The 22,705-nt window shown below is 52.2% G+C and overlaps 1 protein-coding gene across 3 annotated transcripts; it reads left to right on the top strand.

The window, feature by feature from the left end:
• The first annotated feature begins 659 nt into the window (after positions 1-659).
• Positions 660-20,915, top strand: ERMAP (erythroblast membrane associated protein (Scianna blood group)). Of its 3 annotated transcripts, none has more exons than XR_016211071.1 (12): positions 660-1,026; positions 7,430-7,531; positions 7,748-8,086; positions 8,892-9,173; positions 11,256-11,372; positions 11,891-11,919; positions 12,900-12,932; positions 15,255-15,275; positions 15,961-15,981; positions 16,079-16,105; positions 16,196-16,222; positions 18,696-18,782. XR_016211071.1 is itself a non-coding variant. In XM_008265438.5 (12 exons), the coding sequence occupies exons 2-12, from the start codon at positions 7,453-7,455 to the stop codon at positions 19,418-19,420; spliced, it is 1,704 nt and encodes a 567-aa protein (XP_008263660.1). In that variant the 5' UTR covers positions 660-1,026; positions 7,430-7,452; the 3' UTR covers positions 19,421-20,915. The 3 variants fall into 3 exon arrangements, 2 of the variants coding, with proteins under 2 accessions (XP_008263660.1, XP_089156949.1); XM_008265438.5 differs by having other exon boundaries at positions 11,891-11,923; positions 18,696-20,915; XM_089300823.1 differs by lacking the exon at positions 18,696-18,782 and having other exon boundaries at positions 16,079-16,198.
• Positions 20,916-22,705: the final 1,790 nt, after the last annotated feature.

Here is a 22,705-nt window from a genome sequence, read left to right as displayed (position 1 = left end):
TTCCCATCATTGCCTTTGCAGTGCACTTGAAAACGTCAAGAAATGTCTGTGCTATTATGCAAGCAGCTTTGACCTGACCGGCGGGCCTCGTGAAAGGGTCTGGGGGTCTCCCAGCATTTTGTGGACCCCACCATAAGAACGGCCACTCTGGAGGCACCCCACGACGTGGGCCAGGCAACGTCCTCCAGAATGTTCAGAGCTGCGCTGTTTGTGCGGTTCGTGGCCTGGGACGTGGCGTGCTGGCAGCTTGCCTGCAAGTCTCAGTGACACTGAAACGGTGAGCAGAGGGGACACAGTGCCGGACTCAGAAACGAAGGTTGAGAAAGGAAATGAGAGGGAATTGTGGGCAATCAGCTCCGTCTTTAGAAAATTCACGATACAATTTGAAAGTATATGCTGCACTGTTAAGCACACAACTCTGCTATTATAATGAATATAGTCGTGAGTACTACGGGAGCAAGACAGGCGGGAAAGGGTTTATCACTTGTTGAGGGACAGTGAGCAAGCTTGCTTGTCAGAAGGGGCCAGTCAGGTGCAGCTGGAGATAAGGGTACCCTCAGTTAAAGAACGTGGCTAATTGGAGGGTGTCTCTGAGGCCAATCTTCCTCATTACTCTGATTTGAAAAGTAGGAGGGAGCAATAGGGTCAAAATACACCTAAGGGGATCCCTGTTTGCAGCTAGCATCGCTGGCCAAGGGGTCAGGGGTCAGGGGTCCCGCGTGCGCAGTGGTATCCACAGTTCCCTCGCTTTTTGGGGGCCTCCTCTTGGCTGCATTTCTTTATCAGGGCACACAGGCAGGGCGTGGTTGGGTGGTATAGGGACAGCTAGAAGAGAGTCTGTGGGGCAGAGGAAACCCTGGCCTTGGGCTTCAGAATAAAAAAGGAGCTTTCTCAGGGCTCAGCTTCGGAGCCCTCCCTGCCACACCTGCCTGCCTCCTGGGCTCCCTGCATGGCGGGGAGGCTGCCTTCCCAGCTTGGAGACTCCTGCTCGCCAGCGAGGGACCAGGGTCTCTGACTCCAAAGGTGGTGAGTTGTCTGCCGCTTGCCTCTCCTCACTCCCTCCGGTTCCTTAACTTCCTCCAGGTCCTTCAGTGTGGTAAAGATAATCGATGGACATTTTATTTTAAAGATTTATTTATTTATTTGAAAGTCAGAGTTACACAGAGAGAGGAGAGGCAGAGAGAGAGAGAGAGAGAGAGAGAAAGGTCTTCTATCCGATGGTTCACTCTCTAATTGGCCACAATGGCCTGAGCTGTGCCGATCTTAAGCTGGAAGCCAGGAGCCTCTTCTGGGTCTCCCACGCGGGCACAGGGGCCCAAGGACTTGGGCCATCCTCTGCTGCTTTCCCAGGCCATAGCAGAGAGCTGGATCGGAAGTGGAGCAGCCGGGTCTCAAACTGGCACCCATATGGGATGCCGGCGCGTCAGGCCAGGGCGTTAACCCGCTGCGCCACAGTGCCGGCCCCTCAATGGACATTTTAAAGGATGAAATGGGGCGAGGCTTAGCTGTCATTTAAGGAACACGGAGGGAACCCATGGCAAGGGCGGGTTTGGTGAAGACCACTGCTTAATTATAACGGCTGTCATTGCTAGCGTGACAGCGAGGGTGCTTTCACACCGATCACCTGAAGGTTGGCAGGAACTCCTTCAACTGCTTTTGGGAAGGTCAGTTGCAATCTTTTCTGATTTAGAAGTTTTAAAAATTAAAGTATTTCAAACTTAAAATATAAACAACTGCCCTTGAAAAATTTTCAATATGCATAAAAATGCATAAAAAATATTACTATATAGAGACTTTTGCAAGCTATTTAGAGACCAATGCCCCAACAGAAAAATGAACAAGGAAGATAATCGGCAAAAGTCCAAATAGCCAATGACCAAAGAAATGCAAATTAAGATGTAATGACATAATTCTTTTTAAATGATACCATATTTAAAAAAGATCCATGGGAGCCGGGGCTGTCTCTCACATGGGTGCAGGGGCCCAAGGACTTGGACCATCTTCTACTGCTTTCCCCGGCCATCGCAGAGAGCTGGGTTGGAAGTGGAGCAGCTGGGACTGCAGGCAGCAGCTTTACCCACTATGCCACAGCGCCAGCCCCTGACAAAGATTTTTAAAATGATATAATGTAGGGATGACAAGGTTGTGGGAAAACAAGCCCATTTCATATGCTATGGCAAGTTGATATGACCTTTCTGGAGGACATTTGGTGGTGCGAATTCAATGTCTTCCCATTTCAAAGACGGGCGACTGAGGGCCCGAGTTTAAGTGGCTTGCTTAGCTAGCAACACTGCAAGTTAGGAACCAAGCCAAGCCGAGGGTGAAGCCTTCTCATCCCAGCCTTCAATCCACTACTGCTTGTGGCAGTGTTCACTACAGCAATGCATTGCAAAGCAACCTCAATGGACTACAATATGGGATGATTTTTAAATTCTTGCTTTTCTGTGAAGAAACACTGATGTCATCGGAAAGTATTTGGTGGCACTGGAAAGCACCCATGATGCAGAGCCCGATGGTGGGGAGCGTTTGGCATGGGGTGGAGACACCTGCATCCCACAGCAGAGTGCCTGAGCTTCAGTCCTGGCTCTGCTCTAGATTCCAGCTCCCTGCTGGTGTGCTAATGTGCACAGTGGCTGATGCCTCAAGTACTTGGTTCCCTGCCACCCGTGTGGGAGACCTAGGTTAGGTTCTGGATTCCTGGCATTACCTGGGCCAGCCCTGGCTGTTGTGGACCCTGGGGAGGGAGTCCCCAGGTTGGAGATCTCTCTGTCTCTCTGCCTTTCAAATAAATTAAGTAAGTACATAAAATGTTTTTAAAGTTCCTGGTGAAAGCGTTTACATATCAGTATATATAGTATGTTCTTAATTTTTAAAATTATATGTGTGTGTGTAGAAAAAAGATTCAAAGAAATATTGCTGAGTGGAGGAATTGCAGGTGACTTAAAATTTTTCTTCTTTTTAAGCTAATTTCCAGTCGTCATTACAATAAATAGGCTAGAAAAAGCCCCCAATGGTGGCGTGTACATTGAAATATAGGAAGTGAGATCATATTTTGCATTTATTAGGGGAAATTTCTTCATCAAGGAATTCTGTGACCATCACTCTACCGAGTGAGGAAGTCATTTGTGCATTTTGTAACTCGTGGCGTGGAGCTGCTCCCGCAGGCCTCATTGCTCTTCTTATCCGCACTTACACTCCATCTGCTCCCCGAAAGGGCCTGGCCATCTGCTTGCAAGGTACCCTGGTGTGTGGGTGTGATTGCCTTCCCTGATCCCTGTGCAAAGGGGACAATGACAGCTGCTTTGGGGGTGGCCTTTGGTACTGAAGACGACATACATAGGTGTCCCTGCAGATGCAGCATATGGGAGCTTTTCCTATGGGACGCTGTGAAGTTTTAGAAATGTGTTTATGATGTGGAGTTAGTTCAGTCATACATTAGCATAACGCTGAGGACTACAATATTGATATGTGTCAGATGAGGGCATGATGGGAGAAGGAACCATCCTGGCTATCCAGGTCTGGAGAAGAATCCCTGGAGGTCAGCAGGGTGACCGATGCGTCTCAAATCTATGCGAGAAAATATGCAACGGAGGAGCTGGTAGCACTTCTGAATTTTCCACTCAGATCTGGGGCGTGGGAGGGAGGCGGAGGCGCAGCTGCTGAGCAGCTGTGGCCGTGGCTCATGTTCAACAGAGCTCGGGGTGTGTGTGTGTGTGTGTGTGTGTGTGCTCCAGCCCTGCCCCTTTGCCTGCTGGGCCACGTGTGTCTTTGTCCAAAGCAAACTCTTTCTTCTTCCCTTTCCCCTCCTCTTCCTGGCCATCCCTCCTCTCCTTCTTTCAATATATTTGTTTTCCGATAACCGCAGTGACACATGTGTGAGGTAGAAAATTTGGAAAAAATAAATAAATAAAGGGGAACATGCAAGGAAAGTCGCAGAGGTCAAGTAACACCCCTCCCCCCGGAAGTAGCCATTGTTGGCATCTGCATTCTTGCCCTTCACTAAGTATTCTTCCTCCTATTAGCTCATACTGACACTTGGTTTTAAAAAGCACAGTATTTGGAATGTAGCCAAAATTCCCCAGTGCTATGAAGGATTGCTATGCCAGGTGGTTGTGAAATGCTGCATTTGTCCCATTGTACGAATGCATCCATGAATAATGATCCCCCTTTGAGTGGACTTTGAGGTTCTTCTCCTCCTTCTTCTCCTCCTTCTTCTTCCTCTGCCTCCCCCTCCCCCTCTCCTCCCCCTCTCCCCCTCTCTTCTTCCTCCTCCTCCTCCTCTTCCTCCTCTCCCTCCTTTTCCTCCTCCTTCTCCTTCTTCACTAAAGATTTATTATTCCTTCTCAAATGCCTGCAATAGCCAATCAGGGCCAGGAATCCAGAACTCCATCTGGGTCTCCTATGTGGGTGGCAGGGACCCAAGCACTTGAGACCCCCCCCCAGGGTCTGCATTAGCAGGAAACTGGAGTCAGGAGCTGGGTATGGAACACAGGCACGCTGATATGGAATGCAGGTGTTCCAAGCTACATGTTAACTGCTGAGTCAAACACCCACCCATTGGTTTGCTTTTCTATCAGGTGTGTGGGGAGAAACATCTTACATGTATTTTCTTGCTCCTCCTTATAGCCCTTTCTGGGGGGTGGTAATACCAACTTCATTTCATGTGTGCACAGAGGAGGTCTGGAGAAGTAAACTGACCGAAGGCCATGAGCAGAGCCAGGACTTGACCCAGGCTGACTCCACACTGCAGACGCTGTCTGAATGGAGGCCTACGGGGCCCTGGTTTGCTTTCGGGTAGCCTTGTTTCACTTTGGAGCTCTGGACCACTCTGAGCATGTGTCCCCAGGGCATGTTTCAAAATCAGCAGTCTGTTGAAAGGTTTGGGGGATTGGCGGCAACTCTAGGAGATCCAGGGCCCATGCCTACTCCTACCTTGAACCCCCTTGATAAAATGGAGAGCGCCTCTGTTGACTTAAAGTCTTTTTCAGTCCAGAGTAGCTTGTAGGAATGTGGTGGGCTACAGGTGGCAAAATTGTGTCCAAATGTAACCGTAATGTCACATGGCCCAGTGTTCATGGTGTCATTTGCAACATGGTGTCATCCCAGGATGACGGGGGTGAGTTGCTTGCACCATTGATAAAAAACAAACACAAACAGAAGCTGAAATCACTGAGCCTTTCCTCCATGAGAAAAACAGAAGTGGATGTTCTGAACACGAACATGCTCAACACCTTTTTTTTTTTTTAAGATTTATTTATTTACTTGAAAGAGTTACACAGAGAGAGGGGAGGCAGAGAGAGAGAGAGAGAGAGGTCTCCCATCCGCTGGTTCACTCCCCAGATGGCCGCCAGGAGCCAGGAGCTTCCTCCAGGTCTCCCACGCAGGTGCAGGGGCCCAAGGACTTGGGCCATCTTCTACTGCTTTCCCAGGCCATAGCGGAGAGCTGGATCGGAAGTGGAGCAGCCGGGACTGGAACTGGTGCCCATATGGGATGCTGGCACTGCAGGCGGCGGTTTACCTGCTACTCCACAGCGCCGGCCCTTCAGCACCTTTCATCATGTTTAATTCCCCACTCTCCCTCCAAGTCCCAGCTTTGACCTTCTGAGGCCAGGCCTGCAGCCTTCTGCAGATCCTTCTCTGTGGACTGGACTGGAAATGGCGGGGAGGATTTGAGAGCTGCGTTATCCCTCCCCAGAGCGTTTGTGTGGTAAACTTCATGCTCGCTGTGGCACGAGGGGTTCTGTTTTCTGCTATGGGGATTTCCCCAGCAAGTAGGTAGGAAAGAGGTATATGGTAGGAGACGCTTGTGGTGCACACAGGTGCACACCTGCCCAGGGCTGCTGTCCTCTTTCAGTGCAGGAACAGTGAACACCACACAATTATCACGCACTTGCTCTGCCAGCGCTTTATGTGCATGGTCTCCTTAAGTCCTCTTGTTCACCTGTGAAGTAGGGACCCACTTTCTATTGAGCAGCCTGATGCCCAGCGATGTTATGCAACTTTCTTAGGGACACAGAGCTAGTACGTGAGCAGAGCTAAGACTTGAACCCAGGTCTGTCTTTCTTTTTCTTTCTCTTTCTTTCTTTCTTTTTTTTTTTTTAAGATTATTTGAAAGGCAGAATTGAGAGAGAGAGAGAGAGAGAGAGAGAGAAAATCTTCCATCTGCTAGTTCACTTCCTAAATGACTGCAACAGCCAGGGCTGGGCCAGGCTGAAGCCGGGAGCTAAGAACTACATCCAGGTCTCCCATATGGGTGGCAGGTGCCCAAGCACTTGGGTCCCCTTCTGCTACTTTCTCCAGGTGCATTAGCAGGGAGCTGGATGGGAAGTGAAGCAACTGGGACTCAAACTGGTGCCCAAAGAGGATGCCGGTGTTGCAGGCAGTGGCTTAACCTGTGATGCCACCATGCCATCTCCAAACCCAGGTCTTCCTAAGTGCAGGTCTTGAGTTTGCAAGATGAATGCCTTCATGATGACATGGAGAGGTTCTCACTACCTGGGTTTGTTATCTGTCACGGGAAGAGCTCCAGGCTGCATGTGAGTGAAGTCTGGCTGGAAGCATTGGACACTAAGTGCACACAGATGCCAGAACTCTGCGGTTTGTTGATTGGTTCTGGAAGTTCTTGCTTGTCTAGATTTGTCCTTTTGCTTTCTAAATCACACGTGGTGGTTCTACCACTTTTCCATCATCATTCTCACTCACAGCATTTGTAGACTTATCCAGGACGCTCACCTGCTTCCTACCCTCGAGACATTCCTGCAAGGAGGCACTATTAGATGGACATGACTTAACTGTCATAATTTGGTCTTTGAATGCTGAATAAATATCTTGAAATATCACACTGTACCACATACATATGTACAATTTTTACATGCTAACCAAAAAGGTGTGAACCCATGTATGTATTAAAATTATTTGTTGGGGCGTGCACTGTGGTACAGGGTGTTAAGCCGCTGCCTGAGATGCTGGCATCCAATAAGGTCATCAGCTCAAGTCCCGGCTGCTCCACTTCCAATCGAGCTCCCTGCTAATGGCCTGGGAAAGCAATTTGTCCTTGGGCCCCTGCATCCTCATGGGAAACCCAGATGAAGCTCCTAGCTCTTGGTTTCGGCCTGGCCCAGCCCCAGCCATGTGGCCATTTGGGGAGTGAACCAGCAGATGAAAGATCTTTCTCTTTCTTCTCTCTCTGTAACTCTTTCAAATAAATTAAAGAATGCAACATATAATGTCTATATATACTATATATGTGTATATATATACTATATACATATATATGTATATAAAATTTCTTGAAAAGATAAAGAAACGGAGTCTCAGGATGGCTCAGCCACAGTATGAGAAAGAGGGAGGGAGCGGAGCCCATCCTGGAAGCCAGGACTGTGTGTTTCCATCCAGTTCATAACCTGGTTCACCTTCCTGGTGTCCCCAGTGTCTGTCCCCACTCCCTGGGAAATGGCAGCTTCCTGTGACTCCTGGCTGGCTGGCTGCCTCATCACTCTCGTCTTTCTCCAGTTGCCGACGCACCTGTCAGGTAGGAGGCCTTAATCTCTTCTCTTGGGACCATTGACAATGGTGACCCCGAAGGAAGGAGGCTTGGCCAGAGACCTTCCTTCTTCCTGGGTTCTGTTCTTCCCCCAGTCCTTTCAGGCGCTCTGCCAAGGCTCCCCGCGCCCTCCCCAGGCTGCCCCCACCCCTGGCTCCCAGACCCCCGGTCTCTCTCTCACTATCTCTGTCGGCGCCCGCACAGGAGATGCCGACAAGTACCACCTGGCCCCGCTCGGGGGCACGGCCGAGCTGCTGTGCCCGCTGCCGCTGTGGCCCCAGGTGGCATTCGACGAGGTGCGCTGGCTGCGGGCCGCCGGGCCGGGGCGCGCCGGGGCCGTGCACGTGTTCCGGGATGGGCAGGACCGGGAGGACGAGCTGCTGCCCGAGTACCGGGGCAGGACGGCGCTGGTGAGAGACGCCCGAGAAGGAACCGTCACTCTGCAGATCCGTGACGTGCGCCTGGAGGACCGCGGGCCCTACCGCTGCCGCATCCGGATCGGGAACCTGAGCCGGGAGGACGCCGTGAGCCTGCAGGTTGCAGGTGAGGATGGGGGTGGGCGTCCGCTGCCGGTCGCGGCCTCCTTGAGCTTGCTCGGGACCTTCCTCGTCGCGCCTTAGCTTGGCATCCGTGGGCACAGCCTTGGCTTCTGCCCCAGGGCCATGGATGTCAGCCGTGACCGTGGCCAGGCCTTCATCGCTTGGAGGAAGGAAACCGGACTTTGTACAATGCCAGTCCTGGATACCTAAAGAGCTGGCCCCTGGGGCCTCGATCCCCAACTGTGAAAGGTCCAGCAAGGTAGAGAGAAGGTGTTTCAGAGGAGCTACAATATTAAAAACAAGCAAGCAAACAAACAAACAAACCAGTCCACCAAAGCCCACACCAAACCAAACTCATGTCTGTGTTAGTTTAACTTATTCAGGTCCCATGATCACAGGGTGAGGGCTTTTTGGTCAGAACTTAGAAACTAAGAAGAGCGGGTGGACCTACTACTATAAAACAGGCTGTGGTTGGTAGACAGACGCTTTCCAAACCTTGTCCCTTGAGGTGGAGAGTCGTTTTCAGAAGGGGGCCGGAGCACCCAAAAGAGTCTGAATCATGGGATGTCGTTACTGCCCTGAGTGGATTTTGAAATGTATGAGGAGAAAGTTGGAGACTGCGTTATCCCAAGATGGGGAGGTGGTAGGATGGGGGGAGGCAGACACCCCAGTCTTAGAACCAGCTGCCCTTGTTCATCAGAGGGGGTGCTGGGGTGGGAGGGGGAGAGGTTCTGGCAGGGACCCCGCTCTCGCTAAGAGCCTGCCAGCCTGGATCTGGGCTCGTCAGCCAGGCAGCATCTCCTCTTCAGTCCTAGGCTCCGATCCTTACATCCATGTGACCGGCTATGACGCTGGGTGGATCCAGCTGGTGTGCAGATCGGCGGGATGGTTCCCGAAGCCTTGGGCCGAGTGGAGAGACCCGGAGGGCAGAAAGCTTCTCTCCCTGTTGGAGGTCCATTCCCCGGACGAGGCAGGGCTCTTCCGCACAGCAGTGGCCAGCAGGATCAGGGACAGCACTCTGGGGAATGTGTCCTGCACTGTACGCAACGTGGCCCTTGGCCAGGAGAGGACCACTGTCATGGTCATAGCAGGTACAAGCTGGGCTGCGGAAAAAGGGCTGGGGGCCCCGAGGAGACTCGGACCCTAGGGGAAACCTGATAAGGAATTTTCGAGTTTGGGGCCAGTGCTGTGATATAGTAGGCTAAGCTGCCAGCATCCCATATGGGCGCCAGTTCGAGTCCCGGCTGCTCCTCTCCCGATCCAGCTCTCTGCTATGGCTGGGAAGGCAGTGCTTGGGTCCTGCACCCTCGTGGGAGACCCAGAAGAAGCTCCTGGCTCCTGGTTTTGGATCGGCCCAGCTCCAGTCATTGCGGCCATTTGGGGAATGAACCAGTGGATGGGAGACCTTTTCTGTCTCTCCCTCTCTCTGTCTGTAACCCTGCCTTTCAAATAGATAAAAAGATTTTTAAAATATTTTCAGATTTTTTTTTCAGTTCTGAGAATAAAGCACATGTATGGTAGAAAATGTGAAAGAATGCAGAGTGTTTTAAAGAAGCCAGATGGTGGCCTGTGATGTCTTGAACTGGGGAGAATGGCTGCTAACAGTGTGATGTCTTCCAAGATGTGCATGTGTGCATCTCCCAGTGTGGCTGTGTTTACATGGACGTATTCTTGTACCCGTGCCTGGGGTCTTTTCCCCGACGGGTGACAACACGAGCATTTTGCCCACATCCTTAATTAATTTGCTTGTGGCATGATTTTAGGGTCTGCGTCCCACTTCCTTGCATGGCTGTAGAATACATGAACCCAAGCCCATTTCTGGGCGTCTGAATGTCTTTCAATTCTCCCCCATGTTGTAACCAACACATCAATGGACATCTCTGCCCGTGCTGGGGAAGTGCTTTCTCATTATTAGAATGGATTTCTGGAAGCAGAATTACTGAGCCTTTTAGCGGCCCTAGCAACAGGGAGTCATTTGGCAGAAAAGGGTGGTTTTGGAGCCAAGAGCCAGCCTGGGCTTGGGGCTAGAGGGGGGAGGGGTCTTTTCCCCCCTCTCTGTGCCCCTCCCTTCTTCCCTTGCTCCTGCCACTGCCCCTAGGTGCTTTCCTTGATGATCTCTTCGCATGGCCCAGAAACCTCAGGAGACAGGAACTCCTGCTCCTCTTACAGACGAGGCAAACCAGGTTTGCAGGGGCTCAGCCGCTTGCCTGCTTCGGGTGGGTCTTGACATGTGTTTGGGCAAAGCTTGAGACTGTCTTATCCTGCAGGCAGGAGCATGGTGGAGGGGAGAGGCAGACATCCAAGTCCTAGGAGCAGCTGCCCCTTTCATCAGAGGCAGCTGTGCAGGGCCCAGGGCCCTGGGTGCTCAGGACGGTCACTGGGCAAGGACACATACCCACCTGTGCTCTTCTCTGTGTGCTACAGCCCAGTTTGTGCTTTTCATTTCATTTTATTTATGTATTTTAAAGGCAAAGTTACAGAAAGAGGGGGAGGGAGAGACACAGAGAGAGAGAGGTCTTCCAAATGCTGGTTCACTCTGCAAATGGCCACAATAGCCAGGACTGAGCCAGGCTGAAGCTAGGAGCCAGGAGTCTCTTCCGGGCCTCCCACATGGGTGCAGCGACCCAAGCACTTGGGCCTCTTCTGCTGCTTTCGCCAGGCGCATTAGCAGGGAGCTGGATTGGGAGTAGGGCAGTGGGGGCTCGAACCAGAGCCAGTACGGTGGGCTTTCTGTAGTTCTTTCTTCCCTCCTTTCTCTCCTGCCCAGGCTTCAGGCCTGCTGCCCAAGGCTCTGATGGCCCTCGGGCAGATAGCTGACTGCTACTCCGGGGACTAGAAGGGTTGGGGGTGCGTGAGTGCCCAGAGAAGCCTGCAGCCAACACCAGGAGATCGCTGAGGGCACCCTTGCTTCCCTGGAGCCCCCGGCTCCCCAGGCTCTGATGCTGTCAGGGTGCGGAGCCAAGTCTCACCTTGGTCTGCAGGCAGGACCACCTGAACCACTCCTTAGCGGTCCCAGCTAGCTTTGCTGTCCTGGCTTTGAGAAGAGTAGAGCCTGTGCGATGTCAACTGGAGGGCTCTCCCTAGCAGCGATGGGGAGCGTTGGGAGGTGCCTGAGCCACCTGCGAGCTGAGGTGAGGGGCCGGGGGCGGGGTCCCTGGCCATCTCTCTTGCAGCCCCATCTCCAGGAAGGCTGTCTGCCTCGGAGGTGGCTCTCGCTGCCATCCTTCCTGTCCTGGGGCTTCTCATCACAGCAGGCGTGTATCTCATCTGGAAGCAAAGACAATCGAAAGGTAACTGAGGGCCGAGGGAGTCCCAGCTGGCAGGGAGTGGGATGCTGACTGCTTGGGAGAAGACCAGCAGCAAGTGGACATGGAGCCGATGCCTGTCTGTAGGTTGGAGATCCCTGGAGCTGGCTGGGAGAAAACTGGGAGAGCCGTGCCCTGGGGCCTTGCACTGCACAGGGAATTCACCGACCTGCGACAAGGCCTCTGGGCAGAGATGTGAATTCTCATCTTCTGAGACAGTAGAGAAGAACTGGCTGCGGCAGCCATCTCATTAACTAAGAAATTAATTACAGCCTTGTAGTTGGGAAGCCCAATTATAGCCCCTGGGTAAAACCCTCATAAAAACAGTCATGCGGCATACAGGCTCTCAGGGTTGCAAAAGACAGTTGCCCAAGGCAGCGCTGCTCTGTCGTCTGCTGCTTGGAAGACCTAATCCTTTCACAAGTCACACACTGGCTGTGACGAGCTGTCAATCCCATCAGGCCCTTCCTAAATCTGAGCTGACCTTTCTCTCTCCCCTCTAGAGAAACTTCTCTATGAACAGGTGATGGAGGTGGGTAAGTGTCCTGGGCTGGGGGTGGGGGAGATGGGGCTCTGTTCGGTTCATTTCTGTACCTCCAGCACCCACTAGTCCAGACGGTGGCCCTGAGAGTTCCCCCACCCGCTGCCCTTGGTGCTTGGTGGAGGTGGTCAGGTCGGAGTCTGTTGCTCCCAGTTTTTACTGACTCTTGCTTGGAATAGCTTGGTCTGTGAGCCCATTGCTTCATCTTGTGCTATGGAGTTTTATAGGGTGAACACAGGGGAAGCTTTTATTCATTCAACAGGAACTGATAAGCAGTTAGTACTTGCCCTAGACCCCCCTGGAGGGGCGATCCTAGTTCTAGGGGTAAAAGCAGACACAGTCTTGCTCTCCTGGAACTTTTGGTCCAGTTGGGGAAATTGCAGGAATGCAGTAATTATGTGATCAATGCATCCAGTGCCACGAGAGAAAGCCTCCAGTTCTGCGACAGCTGCAACTAGGAGGAACCCACCGGGTCTGAGTGGAGGAGCGCTGTTGGGCTCGAAGGACCGGAAGTCGGGAGGGAAGAAGGAGTGGAGAGCCATCACGCAGAACAGAAAGCGTAGCTTGCGAGGCACATGGTGGTGGACAGCAGCCCTCGTGTGGGGAGCTGGAAGGGTGCAGAGCGGAGGGGGTGGTGCTGGGGGCTGGGTGGTGTGAGGTCTTGGGGAGCCTGTTGAGCACTTTAGTCTCTAACTGAAGCCCGAGAGCTGTGACAGAGCAGTGGATGGAGGTATTCCTTGTAGGGTTGTGCTTAGAAAAGCTCCCCTGCTGCAGTGCTGAGGGTGTGGGACAGGATGCAGGGAGGGGTTGGGGCCCCCTTACTGTCATCCAGCCGAGTGAGGGGGAGTGGGGGTGAGGACGGGTGGAGGTGGGTGGAAGTGGGTGGGCTTAGGGCAGGTGAACTCAACGGGAAACAGAGACCCTCCTGGTAATGGCGTGGAATCTCACTTTCTTTTCCTTCCCTCCTCTAGAAAACCTTCTCTCAGACCACGCTAAAGAAAAAGGTAATTACAAGAGTAAGGGGTAGGGAACAAATAACACGTTCTCTGACAGTCTAATCACAGTGCATTGCATATACAGGGTACTTCAGAATGTCTGTGGAAAGGGGTAATTGAAAGATAAGTTTAGGAGAGGGTGTTTGACCTGGATTTTAAGACTCTGGGTGGAATGCCCAGGTCTCACATCAGAGTGCCTGGGTTCAACTCCCGGTCATGGCTCCTGATTCCAGTGTCCTGTTGGTGCAAACCCTGGGAGGCAGTGGTGCTGGCTCAAGTAACTGGATTTCTTACACCCATGTGGGAGACACAGACTGAGTTCCCAGCTCCCAGCTCCGGCCCCAGCCGGAGGCCAGCGTAGGTATCTGAGTAGTAAACCAGCAGATGGGAGTTCTTTCTGTCTGCCTGTCTCTCAAATAAGTAAATAAATAAATTTTAATTTTTTTCAATATTATTTATTTGAAAGATGGAGTTACTAAGAGCGAGAAGGACAGGCAGACAGATTTCCATCACTGGTTTACTCTTCAAATGGTTGCAAAGCCCGAACTGGGTCTGTCCAAAGCCAGGAGCTGGGAACCGGGAGTTTCTTCTGGGTCTCCCATGTGGGTGCAGGGACCCAAGGACTTGGGCCATCTTCTGCTTTCCCAGGCACATTAACAGGGAGCTGGATCAGAAGAGGAGAAGCTGGGATTCGAACCAGCTCCCATATGGATGCCGGTGTGGCAGGCAGTGGTTTCACCTGCTACATCACAGCACTGCCCCTCCAATACTTTTTTTTTTTTTTAAAGTAAGCTTCTTTTGGTGCAGAAATTATTGACATCTATGCATAGGTTTTTCATGATACACATTTTCCACGGACTTTTTGAAGACCCCTCATATATATGTGTGCATACCCCAGTTAATATTACTGGACTTTCATTTCTGATGTCAAGGGGCAACAGAATTGGTGGTGGTGGGTGGGGGATGCCCATGGCCAAAATTCACAGGGCCCTTCCTCAGCCTCAACACCAGTCACTTAAATAGAAGCCTGCAGTTAGTGGAAAGTGTATTGTGTGCTCACATGGGAGTCCCCAGGCCCCCCAGGCCCCTGCCTTGGGGGAGGTGCTGCGACACAGTGGAAGGGCACAGGCTTTGGAGTCAGTGACCCCTGATGCAGATCCCTGGTCTGCCACCTTGGCCTTGGAGAGGCCACTGTGCTGCTCGGAGCTCTGCTCTCCTCCCTACCTGATTGCCTTTTAAAAAAATTGATCCCAGTGCTTGGAGCTGCTTTTCTGAATTGCCATTTCGCCTTCACTAGTTGAGGACATGGGCCCCTGAGGGTACACGCCAGACCCTTCTGGAGACAAGGTCCTGGCTCCGATGGTTCCACGTTCAGTGGTTCTGGCATCTTTTCTCCCCTTACTGGGGAGAAGTGTGGGGTACACCCTGGCTGTTCCTCCCAAGAGCAGAAGGGAACAGCGCAGTGTAATGGTAAGGGCCTCTGACTCAGAAGCCTGGCAGGGTAGGGTTTGAATCCTGCGTCCTGGCCACTGGATGGCCTTGGGCAAATCTGACAGCCGTGTGACCAGCCTTCTGTAAGACAGGAACAATAGCTCTGTGCGTCTGTGTTGTGAGAGGCCCCCAGGTCCACCTCGGCATGGTGAATGGAGCTGTTAGTAGTGGACATGGTAGCAGCAGGCGGCAGGTGCCCCTCATTGCTCCAGTGCTTCATGTCTGGTGTGCCCAGCCCTTAGCACAGGGCCCAGGGGTGGACTCCGGTGTGCGACTTCGGTTGTCTGCCAGGGCCAGTGCTAGCCTGGGGGAAGTGCAAGCCACACCCCCTCTGGAGAAGCCACAGGCCTCGCCTGAAGCACACACAGTCCCCACACCTTCTGGGACCTCCACATTTGTAGCGTGTATAACTTCCGGGGAGCTTCCATAGAGAATACTACAGCCACGTCAGCAAGTTAGTGCTGGGCCTCCAGTGACTTTTACACTTTAGATCCCTTAAACAGGAGGCTGTGGAAGGGCACTGGGGTGGAGGCCCGCGTGCCACGTGCCGCGCTGTAAACGTGTGGGAACACTCACATGGATGGCAGAAATGAAACCAGACAGAAAGGAAGTGAAGAAGGAGAAACCAAGGGTGTCCGTTCATTGGGAAAGTGGCACCGTCAGGGTCCCACATGTGTGAGACGGGACTGAGACGGGGACTGCATAAGGGGCTGATGGAGATGTCATCACTGTTTCCATCACGGAACGGGGGCGGGGATGAGCCTTCCAGGCTCCAGGGATGAGATGAGGGGCAGGGTTCGGTCACTCACTCCTCTCTCTCTCTCTCTCTCTGGTTTTCAGGGAGACTCCACAAAGCACTCAGTAAGTTCTGCTCCTCCTCCACGCTACAGACTTCCTTTGGCAGACGGCTCTGCTGCTTGCTGACTGTCGCTGTTTCCCTTCCTGGGGCAGAAGGGAGGGGCATCCAAGCCCTGAGGATTTCTCGGCTCCCAGACCCCCTGCTCCTCTTCCCTGCACGTGTCTTTTCTACTCTCTAAGTGGGAGCTGCTTTCCCAAGCAGTGTATACCTCCCATGGGGGAAGCCGTCTGGAAACCCCTCTTCTCACCCACGCATGGCACTTCCTTAGGGGGATCCAGGCACACGGATTCCCCAGCAAATGGAACGTGCAGACACACAGCATCTGTTTTATTTTGCACGATGCAATGTGCATGATAACAAAAATCCAGTCGAGACTCCATGATAGTTTTTAAAAGAACTTGCGTTTTATTCCTCACCCACACACATCTACATACGCGTATGCTGTGTTCCCTGTAGGTGTGAGATGTGTGATTTGTTCAGTCTGCAGGTGGGGTTTGGCGCACATGGGGATTTGCTGATGCTCGGCTGGATCTCTGGGGACCCCTGGCCCTAGCAGGGAGCTATTGCCGTTGCCGTCACTTAGAGGGAGGTTCCAGGGCATCCATGAATGTGCTTGGGATGGGACAGTGGCGTTAGGGCACTGTGCAAGCCCTCGTTCTGACTTGTCAAACTCTCTTTGTTCTTCAGAGAAACTCCGGAATGAGCTGAGTAAGTTGCCCACATTCCTTGAACTTCCTCACCGACTCGGCTCCCTTTGTCCCAATAGTTCCGGTGACAGCTAATCTCCTTGTTTCTTCTTTCATAGAACTGAAAAGAGCTGCAGCCAACTCAGGTGAGATGCGTTTTCCTCCTGCTTGGCCCCCACCCTGAGGGCGTTCCCAGTTTTTCCACGGCTCTAACAGTGCCTTCTGCTGTCCCCCAGGCTGGAGAAGAGCCCGGCTGCATTTTGGTGAGTTCCCCGCGCCCAGTTGCTCCACGCCGCAAACCTTCTCCTCTTTAAGGCTCTGCCACCTGAGAATGCAGGCTGTCATTTTACCTTTTATCAGATTTGCTTATTTCATTTCTGTTTTTATATTTATTTATTTATTTGAAAGTCAGAATTACACACAGAGAGAGGAGAGGCAGAGAGAGAAAAAAAGGCCTTTCATTCACTGGTTCACTCCCCAGATGGCCACAATGGCCAGAGCTGTGCCAATCCGAAGCCAGGAGCCAGGAGCTCAAGGACCTGGGCCATCTTCTACTACTTTCCCAGGCCATAGCAGAGAGCTGGATGGGAAGTGGAGCAGCCGGGTCTCCAACCAGTGCCCATACGGGATGCCGGCACTGCAGGTAGCGTCTTTACCTGCTATGCCACAGCGCCGGCCCGGATTCTTTGGACTTTTCTTAAGTTTATGGATCATTTGTGTTTCTTTGTGGCTTGTCTGTGTCTGCCCTATTTGGGCTACTTTTGGATTTGTGAAGATTCTTTTTCTCTTTCTTTCTTTCTTTTCAAAAGATTTATTTATTTATTTGAAAGGCAGAGTTATAAAGAGGTAGAGGCAGAAGCAGAGAGAGAGAGAGAGAAGAGAGAGATAGCGAGATAAAGAAAGAGATATCTTCCATCCACCAGTTCATTCCCCAAATGGCTGCAATAGCCAGAGCTGGGCCTATCTTAAGCCAGCAGCCAGGAACTTCTTCCTTGTCTCCCATGTGGATGCAGGGGCCCAAGCACTTGGTCCATCCTTCACTGCTTTCCTAGGCCATTAGCAGGGAGCTGAATGGGAAGTAGAGCAGCCAGGACTCAAAACTGGCACCCAAGTTGGATGCCGGCAGTGGCTTAACCTACTGTACCACAATGCCAGCCCTGAGGATTCTTTCTAAAATATCTGAACTGTTTGTCATATGGTCACACATTATTTTTCAGTTGCACTGTAATTCCCTATGGTGCTTCTAGATGCATGCGTGCTTTATTTTGATGTGGTCAAATTCATCAGTCTTTTCCTGCAGGCTCTTCTGTATTTTCAGGTCTGGGAAGTCCGTTCTGTCTCACAGTCAGGCAAGAGCCACTGTCTCTGTCTCTTTCTGCACAGCTGCCGCATCCTTCTTTCTCTGGAGAGGGGGTTGGAGGGTGATAGAGATTCTCGAAGAAGGGAATGGGCTGGGCATACACCCTCCAAAGTACAGACCACCCTAAAGGATTGCGCGTCTCTCTTTTGAAGCATTTCCAGATAGTTTGTGTGTTTTGCTGCTGAATGAACAGGGTCTATTTATTTTTATTACTTTTATTGGTATGTCAGATTCCCAGACCCTCCTGTCTCCTCCTGTTCAACAGACTGGAGGAGGTGGCCACGGAAGAGGACTCCAGGCCACCCTGGCTGGCGTTCTGGGAACTCAGGAGCCTCTGTCTCAAGGCACTGTCTGGCTTCCTCCCACCAACCCAAGTGTGCCTTCCGTGGATTTTTAACACCTTCCTGCCTTTGGGGAAAGAGGGAGACTCATGTGACAGCCATCATCCACCCTTTTTAAGGAAGAATCCGTCTTTCTATATTAACATTTAAAAGTGATTGTGGCCGGTGCCGCGGCTCACTAGGCTAATCCTCCGCCTGCAGCACCGGCACTCCAGGTTCTAGTCCCCATCGGGGCACCGAATTCTGTCCTGGTTGCTCCTCTTCCAGGCCAGCTCTCTGCTATGGCCCGGGAGTGCAGTGGAGGATGGCCCAAATACTTGGGCCCTGCACCCGCATGGGAGACCAGGAGAGGCACCTGGTTCCTGGCTTCAGATCAGTGCGGTGCGCCGGCCACAGCACGCCAGCCGCGGCGGCCATTGGAGGGTGCACCAGTGGCAAAAGAAGACCTTTCTCTCTCTCTCTCTCTCACTGTCCACTCTGTCTGTCAAAAAAAGAAAAGAAAAAAAAGTGATGGTTGCAATACTTTTAGGTTACAGATAAGCATCACACACACTCACTGATGGGTCAAGACCTGTCTGAGTCTGCACAACAGCTCCACAGCACAGGTTGTCCTTATTCGCACTCTACAGATGCAGACACTAAGGTTGGAAGTGCATGCTGCTCCGAGAGGGTCACGTGACTAGCATGTGGCAGAGCCTGGGACTCAAGCATCCTGTGTGACTGTAGGCGCTAACAAGGCTGGGTGTATGATCTTATTTGAGGTTCCTTTGGAACATCGAAGACGAAGGTAGTATACTTCTTGAGGATTAGGATTGTTTCATAGTCGAAGAACCTATTCCTCTTTTGTTTAGGACTGTCCCAGAGACATGTTGTTTGAAGGACAGTACTCTTTGGTCCCAGTCCACGTGTGGGAGGGACGCACGAACTAGAATGGGTCAATGACAGTGACTGCAGACCAAGAGGTTACTTTTCATCCCAAAGCTCCCGTAAGCCCCAGCCTGCCTAATCCTCACCTCTCTCTGTGGCTCCCTGCAGTGGCCGTGGCCCTTGACCCGGATACAGCACATCCTAAGCTCGTTCTGTCCGAGGACAGGAGGTGCGTGAGGCTTGGCGACAGAAAGCAGCCCCTGCCCGACAACCCCCAGAGATTTGATTTCGTCGTCAGCGTCCTGGGCGCCGAGTACTTCACGGCCGGCTGTCACTACTGGGAGGTGTACGTGGGAGACAAGACCAAGTGGATCCTTGGGGTGTGCAGCGAGTCGGTGAGCAGGAAGGGCAAGGTCACCGCCTCGCCCGCCAACGGACACTGGCTCCTGCGGCAGAGCCGTGGGGATGAGTACGAGGCACTCACGTCCCCGCAGACGGCCCTCCGCTTGAAGCAGCCTCCGCGCTGCGTGGGCGTCTTCCTGGATTACGAAGCGGGAGTCATCGCCTTCTACAACGTGACTGACAAGTCGCACATCTTCAGCTTCACCGACAGCTTCTCCGGCCCGCTCCGCCCTTTCTTTGAGCCTTGTCTCCACGACGGAGGGAAGAACACGGCGCCTCTGATCATCTGTTCCGAACTGCTGCAGTCCGAAGAGTCCCTCGCCCCCAAGCCGGAAGGAAAAGGCCACGCGAATGGCGACGTGTCCCTGAAGCTGAACCCCTCCTTGCGGCCCCCTCCCGCCCCGGAGCTGCCCCCACTCAGGGACATGATCGAGTCCTGGCCCTCGGACGTGGGCCCGGCCCTTCAGGGCTTCAGGGCTCCTTCCTTGTAGGCAGGGCTCTGCCTCATTTCCTGCTGCCATGACAAGCCAGCCCAGCACCCTGGCCTGGGGTCTCCTGGCGCAACATCTGATTCCGGATCGCCCCTTAGCCCAGGCCCCCTGGTGGTTCCTGTTCCGACCACTGTCATGCCAGGGCTCGGCGCTGAGCACCGCCTGTCCTCTGAAGACTTAGGGTCCCCACTGCGCTGCAAGGGGACATCCTGGAAAGCAGGGGAGCAGTTTGGGTTGAGGGGGAGGTGCTGACTGTGGACCCCTGGGGGACAGAGCCTGCTAGGGGCGCACTGACAAGCACCCTCCTGCCCCACTCTGGTGCCTGACTTCTCAGTGACGCCCACCGGGATGGTTTTCTTGTTTTGTGCAGTTCAGGCCTCCGGCCCCCAGAGCCAGCTTTGTCCCCTCGCTTTGCATCATTGTCCCCCGAGCTCTTTCTTCAGGACTGGGGTGGGGGAGGGGTGACGCATGCCACCCTCTGTTTTCTGGATGCTGTTGACAGCACAGTGTGATGACGTCCGGAGCTAACGTGCATGGTTTCCAATGCTAACGTATCTCTCGACGATATCCAGGTACTAGAACTTTAAATGCAGGGCCATAATCCTGAACAGCCTCAGGAGCACTGACTGGGGAGCTGTGTGTGGCCCTGAACAGGCTGGGGAGACGAGACCGTGGCCTTCCCAGTGTCCTCCCGAGACTCAGAGCGGCCCAGCTAGACTCCAGGGCTGTTTAACCCACAAGTCTGCGCGACTGGAAGACTCCCCTATTGCAGCAGCAGCCCATCTTTTAGGTCAGACAGAATTGGTCTCAAATAAGAAGTTGGTGGACCAGGTGTGAGGATGAAATAGCAACCTGATTTGGGGGGTGTGGATTACAGAGAGAAGTCTACTCACTTTCACCTCCTACCACACCTGTGAGCTGGCCTCTGGCGATACACACCATCAGATTGCAGGGGGGTACATACACTTCTCCCCATAGGAACTCGGACGTTTTGTCATGAAGGCTGGCTAGTCCAAGACCTGGGGGTGACTCAGCGAGCGGGCATCCCAGGCATAGTTCAGGGTTCAAGGCCAGTAGACTGGAGACCCAGGAAGACAGAGTGTTTCTATTCCAGCCTGAAGGCAGGCGGGCAGGAAGCATACTTAGCTAGAGGAGGCTCAGTCTTTTGTTCTACTGAGTTCTTCAGCTGATTGGATGAGCCCACATATATGAGGGAGGGCCACCTGCTTTACTCAGCCTACCGATGTAAATGTTAATCTCACCCAAAACACCCCACAGAAACTTCCAGAATGATGTGTGACCAGATATCCAGGCACCCTGTGGTCCAATCAAGTTGATACATTAACTATCACAGTGCCTGTGTGGATTTTTTTTTCATTTGCTTTTGTACAGTTCTTAAATAAAAGTTTGATATTTGCTGTTTGGCATGCTGTTATTTTCACTGTGAATGAGAGGTGGTGGAGAAAGTAAATTATGGGATTGTTTTCCACATAGCTCTGAGTCCACCCAGTCCATAATAAAGTCACAGTTTTATTCCTGAATTTATGCTCTAGTATTTTTTCAGTTTATAAACTAATAATACATATCAGGTATTCATATTTTCCTAATAGATATTCAGCACCAATACTTTCCTGAATATCTTTTCTTTAAAAAAAGATTTATTTTATTTATTTGAAAGAGTTAGAGAGAGAGACAGAGATAGAGAGGTCTTCCAACCACTGGTTCACTCCCCAGATGGCTGCAATGGCTGGAGCTGAGCCAATCTGAAGCCAGGAGCCAGGATCAGCTTCTAGGTCTCCCACACGGGTGCAGGGGCCCAAGGACTTGGGTCATCCTCCACTGCTTTCCCAGGCCATTAGCAGGGAGCTGGATTGGAAGTGGAGCAGCTGGGACATGAACCAGTGCCCATATGGGATGTTGACGCCTCAGGCTTTAACCCGCTGTGGCCACAGAGCTGGCTCCTTTCCTGAATATCTTAATCTTAAACCTAACAGTGTTCATACTGGCCCCACTCAATAGAAAAGTTACCATTTGTGGAGGGTTCTATCCATCTATCTGTCTACCTATCTATGAGCTCATTTAACTCTTACAACAATCTACCAGGGATTTTATAGAGAAGGAAAATGGTGCTCCAAATGGTGAGGTAGAACTGCTCTACCCAGCTCGGAAGGCAATCATTGTTCTTTGCACTGAAACGTGGTGCAGGTATGAGAAACCTGAGGTTAGCCTACATACTCAGACATTGTCTTCTAAAATTACCCCTCCCCCCTAATCCCAATCCTGGCTACGTTATTGGTCCTCTTGTGTCTGGATTGATGGATCGCTCTCGGGTTTAACCAGGATGCAGGTAGGGCCTGGAAAAATCCCTGCATGGGGACTATGGGAGGCCTGGAGTTTGTTTTGGGTCATTTATCTTCAAACTCCCTTCCAGTTCTACACCTCTTTAAGTTATAAACTCCAGGCTCCCCTAGATGTCTAGGGGATCTCCAAGAGTCACCAACCAACTCAAGGAAGAAACTTTGTGTGACCCCTTGGAGGTCATGCTGTTAGCTGTACATCGTCTTCAACTCCCCACAAGGACAGGAAGAGAAATGACCGCATGGCGTATTTTTACAGAAGACTAGGCTTAGCTTGAGTGCAGCCATGATACCAGGGTTCAGTAGCACGCAGGATAGAGAGATGACCAGAGCAGGTCAGCTGCTCAGCTTGCTTTGCAAACCTTGCACACTTGCTACCTTTGCAGGATGCTCCTTGCAAAGTATGCCAGCATCTCCCGGAATCCTTGCTGTTTCAACAGCTAACTGCACCCTTCCCGTCCCACTCAGCGCCTTCACCGGCTCTGCTTGAGGCGCCTTGTGGGGTACAGTTTGTAACTCCCAAGTTGCGCAACCAGTGAGGACCTGGAGGAAGGGACCTCTGCTGGCAGAGCTAAAAGGAGCTTAGTTTCTGAGGGCGGCGCCTGCTGGTCCCGTTCTCTGGACAGGGAGTGAGTAAATGCCTCCTCTGTTTCCTTCCTGTCTCTAAGTCCATCCTTTGGTGGGTAGGTGGTCTCAGGTGGGCTTATTTCCCACAATAGCTAACCTGCATCTTGGGCTTGGACGCTGGAATATAACTTAAAACGGAACCCGGTTCCCGCAGCTCTGTTCTGAAGTTCCCAAACATTTCCCCCAATACCGTCTTACTCAGGACTACAACTCCCAGCATGCCACGCCAGAGGCCAAAGCTTATTGGCAATCTCGCCTTGGTCTTGTGTGTTGTGACAGCTACTTCAACCAATGGAAATGA

Source organism: Oryctolagus cuniculus, chromosome 7 (assembly GCF_051225735.1).
Source record: "Oryctolagus cuniculus isolate XC-2025 breed Fujian yellow rabbit chromosome 7, ASM5122573v1, whole genome shotgun sequence".
Taxonomy (NCBI): domain Eukaryota; kingdom Metazoa; phylum Chordata; class Mammalia; order Lagomorpha; family Leporidae; genus Oryctolagus; species Oryctolagus cuniculus.
This window is presented reverse-complemented; position numbering and strand designations above follow the sequence as displayed.